The 24117-nt window shown below is 43.2% G+C and overlaps 1 protein-coding gene across 3 annotated transcripts in view; it reads left to right on the forward strand.

The window, feature by feature from the left end:
* Nucleotides 1–12256: 12256 nt before the first annotated feature.
* Nucleotides 12257–24117, forward strand: part of LOC106567809 (plastin-3) — a 28739-nt gene continuing 16878 nt past the window's right edge. Inside the window, exons 1-3 of one of the 3 annotated variants that reach the window (XM_014137565.2) lie at nt 12257–12387; nt 19896–20001; nt 20256–20407. In XM_014137565.2, the coding sequence (XP_013993040.1) occupies nt 19938–20001; nt 20256–20407 (216 nt within the window). In that variant the 5' untranslated portion in view covers nt 12257–12387; nt 19896–19937. Of the gene's footprint in view, nt 12388–12479; nt 12718–13376; nt 13508–19895; nt 20002–20255; nt 20408–24117 lie in introns of those variants that run through there. The other 2 variants (XM_014137566.2, XM_014137564.2) reach the window with 2 other exon arrangements.

Raw genomic sequence — 24117 nt, forward strand, 5'->3', positions numbered from 1 at the left:
GTTGTAATCTATCACATCTGGGGGAAGAAAAAAAAACACTTGAAAAGGCTGGTAATAACTGGTAATTACTAGTTTTTCCAACACAAAACACGAGAAAATTGCAAAAAGTGGTGTAAAACCAGGTGAACTGGTTCTACTATGCTTTGATTAGATATTCAATGTTGGTTTTGAAATAAATATTTCAAAAGGAATAGTTTTGCTATATTAAAATGAGAGTTCAGTTCAGGTCACAGGGTTGACCTTAAAATGAGGGACAGACGTAAATGAATCACTAATCACATGAAATACATAATCATCTTCAGAAATAACTTTGTCAAAGCAACAAAATAACTAGGTCTTTACAATGATGGTGAAAACTTGGAGTTAAAATCTTCCTAGAAGTCACAGAGGGTGCATGGAGGGACATGTCAAAATGATGAATTTTGGCACTTTAGAAAGGCTTTATTCATATTGAAAATCTGATTTATTGAATTCTGCATGGAGTCTATATTAAAAGGGCACATAGAACAGGCCTTTAAAATTATATATTGGTGCATAATTTCTACTTAACCTATCAAAAGGTCAAGTAGGCCCACTGTTAATTTTGTATATCAACAACATTGGGGATCATATTGAAACAGCGGATGTTCATTTTCATGCCGATAATACTGTTCTTTATTCAAGTGGTAGCAGTTATCTTTAGCTTTTGAAAATGCCCAAAGAGCATTTAACATACAACAGAATCTATGTGATTTGAAGTTGGTTCTGAATTCAGGTAAAACAAAATGCATGGTATTTTCAAATGCCAGGGATGTTACTAAACATGTCATTGCTACATTGGATTGACATACTATAGAGCAGGTCAAATTGTACAAATATTTGAGAGTGTGGGTGGATGACAAGCTGAGCTTCACTGTTCATGTGGAGAACTTGATAAAGAAGCTCAAGCTGAGAATAAGTTTTTATTACCAGCATTAGGCTTGTTTTTCTCTGGAGGCCAGGAAGGAGCTGGTATGATGTACATTACACATTACAGATGACCTGCACTACACAATCCCCCGACCTTAACCCAATTCAGATGGTTTGGGATGAGATGGACCACAGAGTGCAGGAAAAGCAGCCAATAAGTGCTCAGCATGTGGGAACTCCTTCAAGACTGTTGGAAATGTATTCCAGGTGAATCTGGTTGAGAGAATGTCAAGAGTGTGCAAAGCTGTTAAGGTGGCTACTTTGAAGAATCTAAATCATATTTTGATTTGTTTAATACTTTTTTGGTTACTACATGATTCCATGTGTTATTTCATAGTTTTGATGTCTTCACTGTTATTCTACAATGTAGAAAATAGTAAAAATAAAGAAAAACCCAGGCATGAGTAGGTGTGTCCAAACTTTTGACTGGAAACATACATAACTTTGGGGTCACTTAGAAATGTCCTTGTTTTCCATGAAAACATACATGAAATGAGTTGAAAAATGAATAGGAAATATAGTTAAGACGTTAACAAGGTTATAATGATATTTAATTGAAATGGTGTCCTTCAAACGTTGCTTTCATCAAAGAATCCTCAATTTGCAGCAATTACAGCCTTGCAGACCTTTGGCATTCTAGTTGTCAATTTGTTGAGGTAATCTGAAGAGATTTCTTGCTTCCTGAAGCACCTCCCACAAGTTGGATTGGCATGGTGTTGCAAAATGGAGTGACAGCCTTACTTCTTCAACATCCCTTTTACCCTGTACAAATCTCCCCCTTTACCACCAGCAAAACACCCCCAGGCCATCACATTGCCTTCATCATGCTTGACAGATGGCATCAAGCACTCCTCCGGCATCTTTTCTGCATCTCACGAAAGTCATGCTTTGTGATCCGAACACCTAAAAATTTGATTTGCCTGTCCATAACACGTTTTTTTTCCCCCAATCTTCCTCTGTCCAGTGTCTGTTCTTTGGCCCATCTTAAGCTTTTCTTTTTAGTGGCCAGTCTGAGATATGGCTTTTTCTTTGCAACTCTGCCTAGAAGGCCAGCATCCGGGAGTTGCCTCTTCACTGTTGAGACTGGTGTTTGGGGGTACTATTTAATGACGAGTTTCAGAAGAAAGTTCATTGTTTCTGGACATTTTGAGCCTGTAATCGAACCCCCAACTGCTGATGCTGCAGATAGTCAACTAGTCTAAAGAAGGCCAGTTTCATTGCTTCTTTAAATCAGGACAACAGTTTTCAGCCCTGCTAACATATTTGCACAAGGGTTTTCTAATGATCAATTAGACTTTTAGAATGCTAAACTTGGATTACATAACCCAACATGCCATTGGAACACAGGAGTGATGGTTGCTGATCACGGGCCTCTGTATGCTTATGTAGATATTCCATAAAAAAAATCTGCCATTTCCAGTTACAACAGTCATTTACAACATTAACAATGTCTACTGTATTTGTGATCAATTTGATGTTATTTTAAAAATGGACAAAGAATGTGCTTTTCTTTCAAAAACAAGGACATTTCTAAGTGACCCTAAGCTTTTGAATGGTAGTGATATATATCTCTATGCCTCAACCACTATCCTGAGAGCATTTATTTCAGTATATCATATGGCCCTTAGGTTCATTACCAATCAAAAACGTCTAACATATCATTGTGATCTCTACAGCAATGTTGGCTGGTCGTCATTGACCTTGCATAGGCTTAAACACTTGTATACACTGATTTAAGGCTATACAGTGGGGGGGGGGGATTTATTTGATCCCCTGCTGATTTTGTACATTTGCCCACTGACAAAGAAAGGATCAGTCTATAATTTTAATGGTAGGTTTATTTGAACAGTGAGAGACAGAATAACAAAAAAGTCCAGAAAAACACGTCAAAAATGTTAGAAATTGATTTGCATTTTAATGAGGGAAATAAGTATTTGACCCCCTCTCAATTTATGGCTCCCAGGTGTCTTTTATACAGGTAACGAGCTAAGATTAGGAGCACACTCTTAAAGGGAGTGCTCCTAATCTCCGCTTGATACCTGTATAAAAGACACCTGTCCACAGAAGCAATCAGATTCCAAACTCTCCACCATGGCCAAGACCAAAGAGCTCTCCAAGGATGTCAGGGACAAGATTGTAGACCTACACAAGGCTGGAATGGGCTACAAGACCATCGCCAAGCAGCTTGGTGAGAAGGTGACAACAGTTGGTGCGATTATTCGCAAATGAAAGAAACACAAAAGAACTGTCAATCTCCCTCGGCCTGGGGCTCCATGCAAGATCTCACCTCGTGGAGTTGCAATGATCATGAGAACGGTGAGGAATCAGCCCAGAACTACACGGGAGGATCTTGTCAATGATCTCAAGGCAGCTGGGACCATAGTCACCAAGAAAATGATTGGTAACACACTACGCAGTGAGGGACTGAAATCCTGCAGCGCCCGCAAGGTCCCCCTGCTCAAGAATACATATACATGCCCGTCTGAAGTTTGCCAATGAACATCTGAATGATTCGGAGGACAACTGGGTGAAAGTGTTGTGGTCAGATGAGACCAAAATGGAGCTCTTTGGCATCAACTCAACTCGCCATGTTTGGAGGAGGAGGAATGCTGTCTATGACCTCAAGAACACCATCCCCACCGTCAAACATGGAGGTGGAAACATTATGCTTTGGGGGTGTTTTTCTGCTAAGGGGACAGGACAACTTCACCGCATCAAAGGGACGATGGACGGGGCCATGTACCGTCAAATCTTGGGTGAGAACCTCCTTCCCTCAGCCAGGGCATTGAAAATGGGTCGTGGATGGGTATTCCAGCATGACAATGACCCAAAACACACAGCCAAGGCAACAAAGGGGTTGGCTCAATAAGAAGCGCATTAAGGTCCTGGAGTGGCCTAACCAGTCTCCAGACTTTAATACCATAGAAAATCTGTGGAGGGAGCTGAAGGTTTGAGTTGCCAAACGTCAGCCTCGAAACCTTAATGACTTGGAGAAGATCTGCAAAGAGGAGTGGGACAAAATCCCTCCTGAGATGTGTGCAAACCTGGTGGCCAACTACAACAAACGTCTGACCTCTGATTGCCAACAAGGGTTTTGCCACCAAGTACTAAGTCATGCTTTGCAGGAGGGGTCAAATACTTATTTCCCTCATTAAAATGCAAATCAATTTATAACATTTTTTACATGTGTTTTTCTGGACTTTTTTGTTATTCTGTCTCTCACTGTTCAAATAAACCTACCATTAAAATTAGAGACTGATCATTTCTTTGCCGGTGAGCAAACATACAAAATCAGCAGGGGATCAAATACTTTTTTCCCCCTCACTGTAAACTTCTGACCTACTGGAAATGTGAAGAAAGAAATAAAAGCTGAAATCTCATTCTTTACTATTATTCTGACATTTCAAATTCTTAAAATAAAGTGGTGATCTTAACTGACCTAAAACAGGGATTTTTTTACTAGGATTAGATGTCAGGAATTGTGAAAAACTGAGTTTAAATGTATGTAAACTTCCGATTTAAGCTGGATTACCTCAACTAACCGGTGCCACCTGTATTTAGCCTCGCTATTGTTATTTTACTGCTGCTGTGGAATTTGTTACTTTTATAAATATTTTTACTTATTTTTTTTCCTTAACACTTATTCTTAAAGCAATGTTTACTTACAAGCCCTTAACCAACATTTCACTGGAAGGCCTATAACGGTTGTATTTGGCGCATGTGACAAATAAAATTTGATGTATATTTTGCCTGTATGAAGCAGGATGTGAAATCTGACACCACTTGAAGCTGGGTTGTCCCTCCTACCATTTCATTCGCTTTTCTGACTGTCCATCAACTCCTGTCTGACCCCTACCTCACAGCCACTGACAACGCATATGCCTGGAAACCTTATATCGTGTGGTTTTGTCACTGTATCGCATAGAGAGATCCATTTTTGCCAGAAATCTCATCATTCATAAATTTTAACTAAGAAACACCTGTTTTTCCATGAACGGACAAGTTCCTAACGAGTTCAGGAAGCCAAGCTAGAGCTCTGAGACATTCACAGCAATGGGGCAGACATTTTGACCTGCACATTTTCTCTAACACCAAACAAATGTATTTTACAGTTATAAGGAAGATGACTTCTCATAGTTAGTCATTTTATAATTAGATTATACTATATTTAGAAAGCATGTCATTTCAAGCCGTATTCATACAGTTTTGTTTAAGAAATACTGTACAACAAATATATTAAAAAAAAAAAAAATCATACTTGACATTGTGACTACACAATGTTGCAATTTATTAAAAATATTACCAGAAAAGTGAGATTTTAACCTTTCTTGGAGTATGCAGCAATACTAGTTATGGTTTATAGCCCTTTCATAATAATTACTTCTGGAGATTACATTGTTGCTTTCATTTAACAGGTTAATGAGACTAATTTTACAAGGCACTGTATGTCAATCATATGCCGTGAATTTCTTCACATGTTGTGTTACAAAGTGGGATTTAAATAGATTTGTCATTTGTCAACAATCTACAAAAAAACACTAATGTCAGTGGAAGAATTATTTTTAATTAAATGATTGACAGAAATTAAATGTAAAAAAAAAATAAAAAATACAAAAAAAAGTATTCAGCTCCCTCCGTCAATATTTGTTATAAATACCTTTGGCAGCGATTACAGCCGTATGCCTTCTTGGGTACATTTTAATGAACTTTACATACCTTGATTGCGCAATATTCTTTTCATAATTCTTGAAGCCCTCATGGCTAGACAGCAATTTTCTTGCCATAGATTTAAGTCAAAACTGTAACTTATGTATGAACATAAGATTCAACAACTGAGCCAAACTGAACAAGTTCACAGACATGTGACTAACAGAAATTGAATAATGTGTCGCTGAACAAGGCAGGGGGTCAAAATCAAAACAGTCAGTATCTGGTGTGGCCACCAGCTGCATTAAGTACTGCAGTGCATCTCCTCATGGACTGCACCAGATTTGCCAGTTCTTGCTGTGAGATGTTACCCCAATCTTCCACCAAGGCACCTGCACGGCCCTAGCCCTCATCTTCCGATCTAACAGGTCCCAGATGTGCTCAATGGGATTGAGATCCGAGCTCGTCGCTGGCCATGGCAGAACACTGACATTCCTGTCTGGCAGGAAATCAGCCATACTGCTCGTTCTGTGCGTGGTGGAATTGTCATGCTGGAGGGTCATGTCAGGATGAGCCCGCAGGAAGTGTACCACATGAGGGAGGAGGATGGTGTAAGAGGCCTCGGTGTAACGTGCATTCCTTTGATGATAAACGTGAATCAGCCCATCACCCCTGGTGAGACAAACCGCGACTCGTCAGTGTAGAGCACTTTTTGCCAGTCCTGTCTGGTCCAGCGACGGTGGGTTTGTGCCCATAGGCGACGTTGTTGCAAGTGATGTCTGGTGAGGACCTGCCTTACAACAGGCCTAAAAGCCCTCAGTCCAGCCTCTCAGCCTTTTGCAGACAGTCTGAGCACTGATGGAGGGATTGTGCGTTCCTGGTAACTTGGGCAGTTGTTGCCATCCTGTACCTGTCCCGCAGGTGTGATGTTCGGATGTACCGATCCTGTGCAAGTGTTGTTACACGTGGTCTGACACTGAAGATGATCAGCTGTCCGTCCTGTCTCCCTGTAGCGCTGTCTTAGGCGTCTCAGTACGGACATTGCAATTTATTGCCCTGGCCACATCTGCAGTCCTCATGCCTACTTGCAGTATACCTAAGGCACATTCACGCAGATGAGCAGGGACCCTGGGCATCTTTCTTTTGGTGTTTTTCAGAGTCAGTAGAAAGGCCTCTTTAGTGTCTGTAAGCTGTTAGTGTCTTAACGACCATTCCACAGGTGCATGTTCATTAATGTTTATGGTTCATTGAACAAGCTTGGGAAACAGTGTTTAAACCCTCTACAATGAAGATCTGTGAAGTTATTTGGATTTGTACAAATTATCTTTGAAAGACAGGGTCCTGAAAAAGAGACGTTTCTTTTTTTGCTGAGTTTAGTTTTTCAACTTCGATTAGATGACAGAGTGCGACTTTCCAAGGGTCCCGTTTAGCCTTTGCGGCGGAGGGATACATCCGAGGTGAGGATTTACAGATTTACACAGTGTACACCTGTGTCACGGCTGGGGTCCGCCCATATTAAAAATAAATATATATATTTTTAAATACCCCATGGCCGCAACACGTTTTCCACATCATTTTTGAGGAGCCGCTAGCACCGGAGGTCAAAAACAGACAGGATAAAAAGTGCTGTCAGACAGGCATGTGAACATAACAGTCGGGAGGAATGAAGGGTTGGGGCGAACAGATATACTCCTCCCCCCAGGGTCAGTCTGGTAGCACTCAGAATTTACCGAAAGGGCATGGAGCTCACCCACCCTCTTCATGGAAGTAATTGCTACCAAGAAAACCACCTTCATAGATAGGTGTTTCAGGGAGGAAGACAACTGTTCGAAAGGTGGCTTTGCTAAAGCTGCCAAGGCCACATAGCCATTGAGCGGGTCCTAGCTGGACGCAGGCGACAAACCCCCTTCATAAACCTGGAGGCCAAGGGATGGCACCCCATTGGCCTGTCCATCCACCCCGCATGGCAGGCAGATATAGCGGCCAAATACCCTCTCAGTGTAGAGGCTGCCAAGCCCTCATCCAAGTGAGACTGCAGGTATTGGAGGACATACTGCACCCCCCCATGACTCAGGCACAACCTCAATACCAGTGCACCAAGAGCAGAACAACCGCCAGTGCAACTGGTATGCCGCGGTTGTAACCAGCACCCTTGCACGGTGTTCATTACAGCCTCCTATAGTCCTAACATGTACCACTGGTGCCATTCAGTGGCCAAGCCCACAGACTGAGGCGGTGCGGCCTCAGAGTTTCCCCGACCTGAGACAGCAGGTCCGGTCTCAGGGGAAGTTGCCAAGGTGTCCCAGACAACAGGGACAGGAGAAGGCTGAACCAGTGTCATCTGGGCCAGTATGGGGCCACCAGAAGCAGACAATGTTCTGCCATCCTGGTCCTGTCCAGCACAGTGTGAAGCTGGTGGGAGTTGAACCACCGTTGAAAAGGCCGCAGATGAAGCAGGCCCAGGGGAGTCAACAATGAGGACGCAGTCAGCAAGCCCAACAGGCATTGGCAGGTTAGGGCGGATACCACCCGCCCCTTATGAAAGTAGTCGAGGCAAGATAAGAATGCCTGAACCCTTCTGGTGGGCAGGGGTGCACTCATGACGACAGTCCAGTTCCATGCCAATGAAGGCCACCCTCTGGGTGGGTGTCAGATGACTCTTGTCATTTACAGTAATGTCCAGCCCACCGATGTGGGTCAGGAGCACGTCTATCTGACAGGACCAGGGTCCTAGTCGGGGCACAAATCAGCCAATCGTCCAGGTAATTGAGGATAAACAATCCTCGGACGTGAGAAGTGCCAGGACGGCGTCCATGCACTTTGTGAAAGTGTGGGGTGCCAAGGAGAGGCTGAAGGGAAGAGCCATAATTTTGTAAGCCCTCCCTTCGAACGCGATTCGGAGGTCCTGCCAATGAGCTAGGTGAAGAGGAACATGGAAGTACATATCCATCACGTCCAGCTTCACAAACCACTTGTCCCTGGACACGGCCTGCAACACACGGGCTGGGGACAGCATGTGAAACCTCAGTACCTTCAAGTACCCATTGAGTTTGCGGAGGCCCAGAATCAGTCGAAACTAGAGGTCGACCAATTATGATTTTCCCAACGCAGATACCGATAATTGGACGACCAAAAAAAGCCGATACTGATTAATATATATTAAAATGATAATTAACACTTAATACATTAATAAAATCAATTTAGTCTCAAATAAATAATGAAACATGTTCAATTTGGTTTAAATAAAGGCAAAAACAGTGTTGGAGAAGTAAAAGTGCAATATGTGCCATGTAAAAAAGCTAACGTTTAAATTCCTTGCTCAGAACATGAGAAAGCTGGTGATTCCTTTTAACACGAGTCTTCAATATTCCCAGTTAAGAAGTTTTAGGTTGTAGTTATTGTAAGAATTATGACACGTCGGCTATTTCTCTCTATACCATATGTATTTCATATGCCTATACGAACATCCAAGTGTCACTTTAGTATTGCCAGCCTAATCTCGGGAGTTAATAGGCTTGAAGTCATAAACAGCGCTGTGCTTCAAGCATAGCTAAGAGCTGCTGGCAAACGCAGTAAATTGCTGTTTGAATGAATGCTTACGAGCCTGCTGCTGCCTACCACCGCTCAGTCAGGCTGCTCTATCAAATCATAGACTTAATTATAATGTAATAAACACAAATACAAGCCTTAGGTAATTAATATGGTCAAATCCGTAAACTATAATTTCGAAAACAAAATGTTTATTCTTTCAGTGAAATACGGAACCGTTACATATTTTATCTAACGGGTGGCAACCCTAAGTCTAAATATTGCTGTTACATTGCACAACCTTCAATGTTATGGCATAATTATGTAAAATTCGGGCAAATTAATTACGGTCTTTGTTAGGAAGAAATGATCTTCACACAGTTTACATCGAGCCAGGCGACCCAAACTGCTGCACATACCCTGACTCTGCTTGCACAGAACGCAAGAGAAGTGACTGAAAAGAGGCCCAGCTCTCCTGCAAGGCCTAGCAGAACACAGCAGAGATGGGGACAGATGGAGTCCTCACTGTCCACCAGCTGATGTCCAGTGCAGTGGCTACCCAAGTGAGTAGGCCTCTCATAGCCTCTTGAGCCGCTGGCGGCCCCCCCCCACGTAGTGAACAGTGCCAGCATCGTCCCCCAGGAACAGCCCATCACTGGCCAACAGGGAACAGCTGTCGTTGCCATCGAAGCTATCAACCTCCTGACGCAGGGCATGCACCCTCCGTTCAAGGTGGTCCCAAATCAAATCAAATTTAATTTGTCACATACACATGGTTAGCAGGTGTTAATGCAAGTGTAGCGAAATGCTTGTGCTTCTAGTTCCGACCATGCAGTAATATCTAACAAGTAATCTACCAATTCCACAACAACTACCTTGTACACACAAGTGTAAAAGGAATGAATATGAATATGTACATAAAAATATATAAATGAGTGATGGCCGAACGGCATAGGCAAGATGTAGTAGATGGTATAGAGTACAGTATATACACATATGAGATGAGTAATATAGGTTATGAAAACATTATATAAAGTGGCATTGCTTAAAGTGGCTAGTGATACATCTAATTACATCAAGATGGCAAGATGCAGTAGATGGTATGGCGTACAGTATAGACATATGAGATGAATAACAGGTTATGTAAACATTATCTAATATAAATAATATTAAGTGGCAAGTGATAAATTGATTACATACATTTTCCCATTATTAAAGTGGCTCGAGTTGAGTCAGTATGTTGGCAGCAGCCACTCAATGTTAGTGATGGCTGTTTAACAGTCTGATGGCCTTGCGATAAAAGCTGTTTTTCAGTCTCTCGGTTTCAGCTTTGATGCACCTGTACTGACCTCGCCTTCTGGATGTTAGCAGGGTGAACAGGCAGTGGCTCAGGTGGTTGCTGTCCTTGATGATCTTTTTGGCCTTCCTGTGACATCGGGTGGTGTAGGTGTCCTGGAGGGCAGGTAGTTTGCACCCGGTGATGCGTTGTGCAGACCTCACTACCCTCTGGAGAGCCTTCCGGTTATGGGCGGAGCAGCTGCCGTACCAGGCGGTGATACAGCCCGACAGGAAGCCCTCGATTGTGCATCTGTAAAAGTTTGTGAGTGTTTTTGGTGACAAGCCAAATTTCTTCAGCCTCCTGAGGTTGAAGAGGCGCTGCTGCGCCTTCACCACGCTGTCTGTGTGGGTGGACCATTTCAGTTTGTCCGTGATGTGTACGCCGAGGAACTTAAAAATCTCCACTACTGTCCCGTCAATGTAGATAGGGGGCTGCTCCCTCGCTGTTTCCTGAAGTCCACGATCATCTCTTTTGTTTTGTTGACATTGAGTGCGAGGTTATTTTCCTGACACCACACGCCGAGGGCCCGCCGGTCCCAGCGGTCTGACTCATGCCCCCGTCCAGGACTGGCAGCAGATTGGCTCTGCCTGCGGTGGCTCTGGACACGCTTCCTTGGCGTGGTACTGGGCCCAGTAGAGGGACTAACAGCTTGCTGCTGCATCACTCCTGAGGAAGGGAGCTCGTCCCCAGCCTGGCCGACCCACTTGCGCAAGGCCTCCAATCACACCAGGTGCAGGTGTTCTAAGAACACCACACAAACAGACATCCAGTATGGCTCAAACCCAGGCAGTGCATACGCGAGGTATGCAGATCCCCAGGGGGATGCCAACATCACACCTATCACAAAGGGAAGCCATAAGCTCAGCCAAGCCAACAAGGCCACGGAGCAGGGGTCCGACGCCCTGGAAGAGCTATGTCGTGACTCGCTTGGAGGAATAGGAACCCGGTAAGGGACTGCACCATATGGAGTAACTCCATTAGGGAACTCCATCAACTTAGTGGCAGCCCACCACCATACTCTTATATTCTGCAGGAGAAAGAACAAGAAAACTGCAAACAGCCAGTGAGTATACTTCCACACAAGATATTACACTTACCAGTGATTTACCAAACGAACTTCAGAAAGTTTGTACCTCAAACCATACAGACGATCGCCGAGAAAATGAAAGAGAACGTGTGTCGAGGCCATGGGGTTACATATAGGGGCGGACCCCAGCCGTGACACAGATGTACACGGGAGTAAATCTGTAAATCCTCACCTCGGATGTATCCCTCCGCCGCAGAGCGATACCAATATAGTGGAGTGATCCAATATAGTGAAACAACGGGTTTGTCCTGTTGTCCTACAGCTCCAATTTTGACCGAAGTAAACTCATTATAACTGCTTTAGGGTTGTGTGAGTGATGACTCCCTGCATAAACAATGATCATACAGTACTGAAGTAATACGGTAATATAGCAGACGTTGTTATCCAAAGCGACATGTAGGGCCTTACGTCACGCTACGAAATTCAGCCAAATTGGTTGTTCCATTAAAAAGCACAAAAACATAATCACTTTATTCGCCAAGTCCATTTACACATACCCGGAATTTGACTAGGCGAATAGGTGCTGCCAGCAATAGACAATTTACAAAAAGAACACAGACACAAAGTCAACATACAGAATATACAATATTGCAAACATAAAACAGGAGTATAAACTGATTTACAGTGCGTTTGTCATATTTGGTCCCGTGTAAAGGTGCTGCAATCCGTAGTTTTTTTTATATAAACAAATAGCATTATAAGCGACGTCCACCAAGGGAGCAGTTGTTTGAGAGAGCAGCCCCGTCATTGCAAGTCAGATTTTTTTTGTTTTGGCTTAGGATGCATAGAATTTGTTTTAATCAACGCCCACTGACAACTCTATAACAATCAGGACAAGGTACATAAAGCGTTAACTAATTGAAATGTATAAAATGATCGAGTGGTAATGCATGTTTGAAGTTGCTAACTTCATTGCAAAAACAGTAGATTGTGCAGCGCAATTTGACAGGGGTCACATAGAATGATACCAACTCGATGTAGTCGGAGGAACACTCCGCCAAAACGAATCGCCATTGAGATGTGATATACATATTGTGGAGATTACATTCACAGTTGTGTTTATTCCGGCAGCCCAATTCAGGGGTTTATTAATTACGGAAACAGTTTACCATTAAAGAACTAAACGAAAGCAAACAGCGCAAAACGAGTTTCTATTGGACAAATTCAGGTAGGTCCCTCCACGTTTCGTTCCATTTGCTTCCTTTTAAAAAACGTTTTGCAACAGAATCAGAATAATGATCGGGGCTCCCGAGTGCCGCAGCGGTCTTAGGCACCGCATCTCAGTGCTAGAGGCATTACTACAGACCCTGGTTCGATTCCAAGCTGTATCACAACCGGCTGTGATTGGGAGTCCCATAGGGCGGTGCACAATTGGCCTAGAGTCGTCCGGTTTAGGTTTTGGCCGGGGTAGGTCGTCGTTGTAAATAAGAACTTGTTCTTAACTTACTTGCCTAGTTAAATAAAGGTTAAATCAAATATAAAAATGATTATGCCCCTGATCTTTTTTTCCACTAATTGGTCTTTTGACCAGTCACATCAGAGCTGATATCAATTTGTAAGTCGCTCTGGATAAGAGCGTCTGCTAAATGACTTAAATGTACATGTAATTGGTCAAAATACCAATTAGTCTAAATAAGATCCGAATTGGGCCCACTTTGGCTGCGTTTACACAGGCAGCCCAATTCTGATCTTTTAACCAATCAGCTCAGCTCTGATAAATAGCTGATGTCAAAATTTCTGTTGTGATTGGTCAAAAGACCAATAAGTGTAAAAAAAGATCAGATTTAGGCTGACTCTGTAAACGCAGCCTGTCATTAATTTGCTCTAAACACTTATTGGCTCGTCAGTAGGCCGAGGTTGCTAGTGCATTTCACCCGCTCACTTTTCTGTGCATTGCTGGATGAGGGAGAAAGTCTCTGGGATCGAACTGGACGTTGTGCGTAATTGTGGTGTCTGAAGTAAGTTATTTTTAAGAATACAAATTAATGTTACATCATGGTTTGTTTAAACTTGTCAAAAACATTCCTATTTTTCATCCATTAATTAATTATACGTTTGTTTGCTTTATAGTAGTATGTTAGCGATTCAGCTATCAACCCAAACTAGCCAGCTAACCATCACAAACTATACCAGGGGAAATTACTTTGGATGTTGAGTAAATACATGCATTAGGATCATTTGGATTTCAATATGCCCCTTGATTCTTTTCCTACTGTATTATTATTGATTGTATGTTTTGTTTATTCCATGTGTAACTCTGTGTTGTATGTGTCGAACTGCTTTGCTTTATCTAGGCCAGGTCGCAGTTGCAAATGAGAACTTGTTCTCAACTAGTTTACCTGGTTAAATAAAGGTGAAAAAAATATATCTAAGAATGGCTCAAATAAGCAAAGAGAAACAACAGTCCTAGACATGAATGTAAGTCAGTCAATCTGGAAAATTAAGAGCTTTGAAAGTTTCTTCAAGTGCAGTTGCACAACTTCAAGCGCTATGATGGAACTGGCTCTCATGAGGACAGCCACAGGAAAAGATCCAGAGTTAACTCTGCTGCGAAGGGTAAGTTCATTAGTTACCAGCTTCAGAGTTCAAGTAACAGACATCTCAACATCAGCTGTTCAGAGGAGACTGCGTGAATCAGGCCTTCGTGGTTGAATTTCTTAGTGTGTTTGTATATAAAACTAGTATAGTCAGTTAAGAACAAATTCTTATTTACAATGATGGCCTTCACTGGCCAAACCCCGATGACACTGGGCCAATTGTGTGCCGCCCTATGGGACTCCCAATGGCGGCCGGTTGTGTGAGAGCCTGAATTGCTGCAAATAAATGACTACTAAAGGGCAACAATAATAATAAGAAGAGACTTGGTTGGGCCAAGAAACATGCGCACTGGACATTAGACCGGTGGAAATCTGTCCTTTGGTCTGAGTCCACATTTTGAGATTGTTGGTTCCAACCGCTGTGTCTTTGTGAGACGCAGAGTAGGTGAATGGATGATCGCCATGTGTGGTTCCCACCAGGAAGCATGGAGGTGTGATGTGGGTTTGCTTTGCTGGTGACACTGTCAGTGATTTATTTAGAATTCAAGGCATACTTAACCAGCATGGCTACCACAGCATTCTGTAGTGATGCACCATCCCATCTGATTTGCGCTTAGTAGGACGATCATTTGTTTTTCAGCAGGACAATGACCCAAAACACACCTCCAGGCTGTGTAAGGGCTATTTGACCAAGGAGAGTGATGGCGTGCTGCATCAGATGACCTGGCCTCCACAATAATCCAACCTCAACCCAATTGAGGTGAGTTGGACTGCAGAGTGAAGGAAATGCATCCAACAAGTGCTCAGCATATGTGGGAACTCCTTCAAGACTGTTGGAAAAGCTTTCCAGGTGAAGCTGGTTGAAAGAATGCCAAGAGTGTGCAAAGCTGTCATCAAGGCAAAGGGTGGCTACTTTGAAGAATCTCAAATGAAATACACTGCTCAAAAAATAAAGGGAACACTTAAACAACACAATGTAACTCCAAGTCAATCACATTTCTGTGAAATCAAACTGTCCTCTTAGGAAGCAACACTGATTGACAATAAATTTCACATGCTGTTGTGCAAATGGAATAGACAACAGGTGGAAATTATAGGCAATTAGCAAGACACCCCAATAAAGGAGTGGTTCTGCAGGTGGTGACCACAGACCACTTCTCAGTTCCTATGCTTCCTGGCTGATGTTTTGGTCACTTTTGAATGCTGGCGGTGCTTTCACTCTAGTGGTAGCATGAGACGGAGTCTACAACCCACAAGTGGCTCAGGTAGTGCAGCTCATCCAGGATGGCACATCAATGCGAGCTGTGGCAAGAAGGTTTGCTGTGTCTCAGCGTAGTGTCCAGAGCATGGAGACAGGCCAGTACATCAGGAGACGTGGAGGAGGCCGTAGGAGGGCAACAACCCAGCAGCAGGACTGCTACCTCCGCCTTTGTGCAGTGTATATCGCTACTATTCCCAGAGGCGACCTGAACATTACCCAGTCTGCTTGATCAAAACAGTCTTGGAGCATAGATTCTGATTGGTCAGACCAAAGTTGAACAGTCCTTACCACGGGTGCTTCCAGTTTAAGTTTCTGCCTATAGGCAGGATGGAGGTGTGATCTGATTTGCCAAAGGGAGGGCGGGAGAGGACCTTGTAGCTAGGGCTGGGAATTGCCAGGGACCTCATGATGTCACAATACTTGGTGCCTTCAGAAAGTATTCATACCGCTCGACTTATTCCACATTTTGTTACAGCCTGAATTCAAAATGGATTAAAAAAAATTGTTACCCATCTACACACAATACCCCATAATGACAAAGTGCAAAATCGGGACCTTTCAGGTAATTGTATGTGTGGGGTACAGAGCTGAGGGAGTCATTCAAAATCATGTTAAACACTATTGCACAGTGAGTTAAGCAACTTATGTGACTTGATAAGCAAATGTTTACTCCTGAAATTAAGGCTTGCCATAACAAAGGGGTTGCATGCTTATTCACTCAAGACATTTCAGCTTTTCATTTTTTATTAAATTGTAAAAATGTCAAACACAACTCCACTTTCACATTGTGAGTAGGCCAGTGACATCTCAATTGAATCTGTTTTAAATTCAGGCTGTAACACAAAATGTGAAGAAAGTCAAGGGGTGTGATTACTTTCTGTAGCTGCTGAAATGTATGACGATTCAACTTTTAATTTTTTAGTTGTGTCACCATATGTCGGCTGCAGAGGGACGAGAGCCATGAAAAAACAAATTGGCTTTATATTTAAAGATGGAGAGCAAGCTATGAAGGGGAAAAATATAGCCAACTAGTGCAAGCCAGATATTGTCAAACAAAATGATATTCTCAATTAATATCACTATGTAACTGCGTCAATGTATTATAACTTCTTGTAGCTGTCCCAGAAGGGAGTGTAACAATGGTCAAGGATGTTCTCTCTGCGTATAGCACAGATGTTGCTGGAATTTCTGGAGCTATTACCTTGCTTTTAAAGTCTCCAGCTACGTTAAATCCGGCTTCAGGATATGTGGTTTCCGGTTTGTACACAGTCCAATGTAGTTCCTTGAGAGCAGTCGCGGTGTCTGCTTGGGGGGATTATACAAAGCAGTGACTAACCGAATAATTTTTCTGGTCAGTATATGATAAAGTATTCCAGTTCGGGAGAACAAAAGGACTTGAGTTTCTGTACGTTACCACAATCGCACCATGGTAGTAGGTGCCAGGCGCACCGGTTTGAGTGTGTCAAGAACAGTGACGCTGCTGGGTGTTTCATGCTCAACAGTTTCCTGTGTGTATCAAGAATGGCCCACCACCCAAAATACATCCAGCCAGTGGGCAAAAAGGGGTCATTGATTAAAGGGGATTAAGGCTGAAACAAATTGTAGTCTGACTGTTGCTCTGCACAGTCTTTGGCTATGACTAAAGACCCTTTAAAAAGAATGTACAACTTAACTTGTACCTTGACCGAAATGGGGTGTGCTAGCCGACGACCTTAGTTACTGCTTTCAGCAAAAAAATAAGTAGTTGCCTAGTCTGAGTCCCTGTTCCTACTGTATCACGTGGATGGGAAGACTAGGGTATGGAGAACCACATGAGTACACGCATCCATCATGCCGCGTCTCAACATTGCTTGCTGGTGACGGTATGTTTTGGACCCCTTGATAGAAGTAAAGCAACGTTTGAATGCCATATGTGAACATAGCCAATCAGTTGTATCCATCTGCAAATTATTTTTTTATCAAGATAATGCCACAAGGCTAGGATTATCCAGAAAGAGTTCCACTAACATGACCGTGAATTCGGTTTACTGCAGTGGCCTGTCCAGTCACCAGAGCTCAAGCCAATTGAGCATCTGTGGGATGAGATTGAATGAGCTATTCGGAGTAGAGATCCAGTATAAGCCAATTTGACACCTATGGGAAGCATTGGAGTCAACCTGTGGAATGCTTTCGACACCTTATGGAGTCCATGCCCTGACGAATTGAGGCTGTTCTGAGGGCAAAAGGGGTGCACTCAATATTAGGAAGGTGTTCTTAATGTTTTGTACATGGTCAGAACCATGATTCTGTAAAACGGTGATATCATTTGATTAGTGGGGAAATGCCCCTACATGACTCACATAGGAAATTGCTGCTTTCTGGGGGGAAAAATATTGCCTAATAATATATAGTTTTGACAATTTAATTTCCAGTTTTGATAAAGAGTTTGAGAAACCAAAGCACCCCTTTGCCCCCTTTAGTGTATACAATCAATGATCTTCATTCATGGTTAGTGATTACACATTTGGTCTTTTGTTCGTCCTGTTGAATATGTGCTTGTGATGCCAGAGGCTGATTGGTAGAGACGGGTCCTATTGGAGTAACCGAACGGACTGATCTTATTTGTGATCATTTGGGGATAGGAAGTAGATGGGGTGGGTGGAGGAGTCCTGATGGCTCAGGTTTTCAGCTGAGGAGCAAAATGGCTGAGGAGACTTTTCTTTTTTTCTTTTCTTTTTTTTAATCGCGGAGGGCCCTTCATGATTCAAATCAACTGTCGCACTCGTTCTGCTGGTTTGGCAGTAGAGTGGTCTGGTCACTAGAGGGTCTTTTTTAGTTGAGGCAGAATTTGACCCAAAGCTGAGAACCATTCACACAGACCCAATACCTGTATTTTGGTTACGGGGACTGTGAAAATACAGGAGTCATGACTCTGACTTTAGGTGGGCTTTAATATACCCCCCCCCCCCCACACCTTTCAGCTATAAAAGGAAGCAGGCATTGTAAATTAGTGGGATTTTGGTCTGTTTATGAAAGGGATAGGTTCCTAAAGACAACTTCTTGCATACAGTAATTTAGAGTTCACCCTGAACAGATACACGTTACTACAGATTTATAAACTAAGCAAAAAAAGAAACGTCCTCTCACTGTCAACTGTTTATTTTCAACAAACTTAACGTGTAAATATTTGTATGAACATAACAACATTCAACAACTGCGACACAAACTGAACAAGTTCGACAGACATGTGACTAACAAATGGAATAATGTGTCCCTGAGCAAAAGGGGGTCAAAAGTAAGTCAGTATCTGGTGTGGCCACCAGCTGCATTAAGTACTGCACCAGATTTGCCAGTTCTTGCTGTGAGATGTTACCCCACTCTTCCAAGGCACCTGCAAGTTCCCAGACATTTCTGGGGGGGAATGGCCCAAGCCCTCACCCTCCGATCCAACAGGTCCCAGTGTAACACTCATTTCTTCAATGATAAATGCGAATCCGACCATCACCCCTGCTGAGACAAAACCGCAACTTGTAAGTGAAGAGCACTTTTTGCCAGTCCTGTCTGGTCCAGCGACGGTGGGTTTGTACCCATGGGTGACGTTATTGCTGGTGACATCTGTTGAGGACCTGCCTTACAACAGGCCTACAAGCCCTCAGTCCAGTTACAGATGGATTTCAGCCTATTGCGGACAGTCTGAGCACTGATGGAGGGATTATGCGTTCCTGGTGTAATTCGGGCAGTTGTTGCCATCCTGTATCTGTCCCACAGGTGGGATGTTAGGATGTACCGATCCTGTGCAAGTGTTACACGTGGTCTGCCACTGCGAGGATGATCAACTGTCCGTCCTGTCTCCCTGTAGCGCTGTCTTGGGTGTCTCTCAGTACGTACATTGCAATTTATTGCCCTGGCCACATCTGCAGGCCTCATGCCTCCTTGCAACATGCCTAAGGCACGTTCACGCAGAGACGCTGGGCATCTTTCCTTTGGTGTTTTTCCAGAGTTGGGACACTAGAGGCCTTTCTAAGTTTTCATAACTGTTAATTGGCTACCGTCTGTAAGCTGTTAGTGTCTTAACGACCATTCCACAGGTGCATGTTCATTAATTGTTTATGGTTCATTGAACAAGCATGGTAAATGGTGTTTAAACCCTCTACAATGAAGATCTAAAGTTATTTGGATTTGTATTAATTATTTTAAAAGACAGGGTCCTGGAAAAATATATTTTTTTGCTGAGTTTGTCCATATTGATGGCATCAAAGTTCTCAGGACAAGTGACAGATGGATGCCAAACATGGATGCAATAGCATTACTCTAACACATTTCTCTAGTCAGTTTGCTGTATACTGTAAGAGTGTGAGACATTTCTCTTAACTGGGGAAGGGTTGACTGGCCCTTGAGCATTGTCTTGGGCCATTTGCTCTGTGGACCCAGGTGACAAAGTGCACAGAAGTTGGGGTGGGGCCTACACACTTTCTACTGCCTCATGATCTGACTGGTTCTGGACTTCTGTTCCCTGTCTCGGTCTAATGTACCAACCTCATTGACAGTGTTCCATGTTTGTCTGTACAGAACCCACCTCTTGACTGACCACCTCGGATCATTTTCATCAAGATGGCAGGAAAGATTAGCTCCAAAGATGAGCTGGAGGAACTGAGAGAGGCATTTGGCAAAGTTGGTGAGTAGGCTTTATATGATTTATTTTCTGCGTTAGTATGGTCATAATGAATGTTTTCATAATGTTACATTACACACCTGGGCTAATAGTCTACAGCTGCTACATTGTACAGTCCCTGACTTTTTAGTCATGTTAGCTTCTCCATTTTTGTATTGTTTGGGAACCATCCCAGGGTTCCTAGAAACAAAGATTGTTTGCTGAATTTTAGTAAAAAAAGATTAATGATATGATTAAACTCCTGTCTGCGTTTGTAGACCTCGATGGCAATGGCTCCATCTGCGACTACGAGCTCCATGAGTTGTTCAAGGAGGCAAACCTTCCCCTGCCTGGCTACAAAGTCAGGGAGATCATCCAGAAGCTGGATCGCAACAAGGACAACGAGATCAGCTTTGACGAGTTTGTATCAGTGAGTCATGGGGGGGGGAGTCGAATTTCGCAACAATGCAGTAATCAATATCAGTAGTACTATTAAATTTGTTTGAATGTAGAGTAGAACAAAAACACATGAAGGAGAACACGAGTAAGGAACATATATACAGGGTAAATCTAGAGTGTCAATACCATATTTGCAATGTGCAGGCAGGGATACTGGAGTGGTAGGGTTGTGCATGTGTTTGAAGGTGACTAGGCATCAGGATGTATGCTAAACAGAGTAGCAGTTCTACGGAGGGCTCCGCCCTTGTACTTAATTGATGACTTCGTCACATTTAGTAAAGAACTCCTCTCACCTGGTTGTATAGGTCTTAAATGAAAGGGAAAACCCCCAAAACCTGCAGACACTAGGCCCTCCATGGAATGTTTTACACCCCTGGTGGTGTGTAGAGCAGAGCTCTCCAACCCTGTTCCTGGAGAGCTACTGTTCTGTAGGTTTTTGCTCCAATCCTAATCTAGCACACCTGACTAATAATGAGCTGCTTGACTAACTGAATCAGGTTAGTTACAACTGGGGTTGGAGTGAAAACCTTCAGGAAGGTAGCTCTTCAGGAACAGGTTTGAAGAGCCCTGGTGTAGTGTGCATAGAGACCGTGGACCATGCAGGTAGTCCGTGTAGTTATTTTGTTAGCTATTTAGCAGTCTTATTTCTCTCAACATTAATTTTAACTCTAACTCCTAAACCTAAATGGTCTTAACAAGTGTGGACTGGCAAAATGTCCTCACTTCTCAATTTTAATTGATGACTTCTGGTACTCAGAAGTATAGTGAAATGTGTGTACGTACACACAGAAATTAGGTCAGAATAGTAGTGTTCCCTTATTTTGTTTTGCCTGTGATGAGGACATTAATTTACAGGCCTGTGCTAGTCTCCATGTTGAGTAATGATGTGACATCTTGCATCCCAAAAGAAAGAACAAATTCATAATCTCTTCAAGGCCATTTCTCAGAGCTCAATGATGAGGAACTTTATTTTTGGGGGACAATTTAAAACTTGAATATTCAGCCTTTTTTGTATGGGTTAGCATAGCCACAGTTATGTTATTACAGTATATTTGTCAGAGGGGGTTGTGCTATTACTTTTACAGTTGCTATAATGGATTACATATTTTTTTTTTATGTTGAGATGAACATGAACCATATCCATTCATTGAAAGCAAATTAAATCACAAAGGCATTATTTATAAAGGGGTTACTATGGGCTTCCTCTATCTACAGTGCATAAGCCATGTAAGCTAACTAGGGTTGCACATTTTGGGGAATATTCAGAGGTGGAAACTTTCCATGGGAATATATGCTTATTCATACCGTTTCAAATGTAAACTCAGCAAAAAAAGAAACCAATACCCTGTCTTTCAAAGATAATTTGTAAAAATCCTAATAACATTACAGATCTTAATCGTAAAGGGTTTAAACACTGTTTCCCATGCTTGTTCAATGAACCATAAACAATTAATGAACATGCACCAGCGTAACGGTCGTTAAGACACAAACAGCTTACAGACTGTAGGCAATTAAGGTCACAGTTATGAAAATGTAGGACACTAAAGAGGCCTTTCTACTGCCTGAAAAACACCAAAAGCAAGATGCCCAGGGTCCCTGGCTTATCTGTGTGAATGTGCCTTAGGCATGCTGAAAGGAGGCATGAGGACTGTAGATGTGGCCAGGGCAATAAATTGCAATGTCCGTACTGTGAGATGCCTAAGACGGCGCTACAGGACGGACAGCTGTTCGTCCTCAGTGTCAGACCACGTGTAACAACACTTGCACAGGATCGGTACATCCGAACATCACACCTGCGAGACAGGTACAGGATGGCAACAACTGCCCTAGTTACACCTGGAATGCACAATCCCTCCATCAGTGTTCGGACTGTCCGCAATAGAGAGGCTGGACTAAGGCTTGTAGGCCTGTTGTAAGCCAGGTCCTCACCAGACATCACCGGCAACAACTATGGGCACAAACCCACCATCGCTGGACCAGACAGGACTGGCAAAAAGTGCTCTTCACTGACTAGTCACGGTTTTGTCTCACCAGGGGTGATGGTCGGATTCGCGTTTATCGTCGAAGGAATGCGCGTTACACCGAGGCCTCTACTCTGGAGCGGTATCAAGGTGGAGGGTCCGTCATGGTCTGGGGCGGTGTGTCACCGCATCATCGGACTGAGCTTGTCATTGCAGGCAATCTCAACGCTGTGTGTTACAGGGAAGACATCCTCCTCCCTCATGTGGTACCCTTCCTGCAGGCTCATCCTGCCAGCGACGAGCCCGGATCTCAATCCCATTGAGCATGTCTGGGACCTGTTGGATCGGAGGGTGAGGGCTAGGGCCATCCCCCCCCCCCCCAATATCTGGGAACTTGCAGGTGCCTTGGTGGAAGAGTGGGGTAACATCTCACAGCAAGAACTGGCAAATCTGGTGCAGTCCATGAGGAGATGCACTGCAGTACTTAATGCAGCTGACACATTATTCCATTTGTTAGTCACATGTCTGTGGAATTTGTTCAGTTTGTCTCAGTTGACTCTTATGTTCATACAAATATTTACACATGTGAAAATAAACGCAGTTGACAGTAAGGACCTTTCTTTTTTTGCTGAGTTAAGATGTTTTTTTGCTGTGTCTCCATATGATAAATATATCCAAACATAAACCTTTTACCTTATCATAAGTAGACATAATTGCAAATGATTAAATCCTTCCAATATAAAACCCCCATTTAGTTACGAATTGAACTTTAATTAAATGAGTTGACTCTTCACATGGAATGATTTCACTGAACAACAAAAGGGAATATTGAATGATCCTCAATGATCCATCACTTCTCCCCAAAAAACATTTTCAACATAAAGCTGTAAAATGATAGTCTAGAAACGAAAGCTTTGGTTGTCTTCCTCTCAGGCTTCCATGTCTTCTCCCTGGACCTCAATGTCCACCACTTGAACATCAGACTCTGAGGCCTCATCTTCACTGTCACTTTCCAACCTTGTTGAGGATGGCTCATTGTCAGACTCAAAAAGCCTCAATTTGCCCGGATGCCCACCAATTCTTCAACCCTCGTATTGGTCAGCCTGTTGCGTGCTTTGGTGTGTGTGTTCCCAAACAAGGACCAGTTGCGCTCTGAGGTGGCTGATGTTGGTGGGATTTGGAGGATGATGGCGGCAACGGGGGAAAGAGCCTCAGATTCACGAAGTCCCTTCCACCAGGTGACTGATGAGATATGTTGGCACGACTGCCATATTGCATCTCCATCCGAAAGCCCTTGCTTGAAAGTGTACTTCGCCAGACTACCAAGAATCTTGCCCTCATCCAGCCCAAGGTGGCAACACCAGTAGTGTTGACACCATAGGCCTTGTTGATCTCTGCACTAAACAGGATGGTCTTGCCAGCATACTTGGGTTCCAACATGTAGGCTGCGGCGTGTATGGGCTTCAGGCTGAAGTCTTCATGCTTTTTGATGTATTTCAGAACTGCAGTTTCCTCTGCTTGGCGCAACAGTGAAGTGGGCAGTACAGGTTTCTTCTCTTACATCTGCAGGCAGTCTGAACATCAGACAAGATGGCATTGTCTCCCTCAATCCGTGAAATGGCTACTGCAATAGGTTCCACTCTCTCCCAAAATGTCATCCAGGAGGATCCTCTTGATGGGGCTGTCTATATAGGCAGACTATGATATGGCCATTTCTTGG

This window comes from Salmo salar, chromosome ssa13, assembly GCF_905237065.1.
Source record: "Salmo salar chromosome ssa13, Ssal_v3.1, whole genome shotgun sequence".
Taxonomy (NCBI): Eukaryota; Metazoa; Chordata; class Actinopteri; order Salmoniformes; family Salmonidae; genus Salmo; species Salmo salar.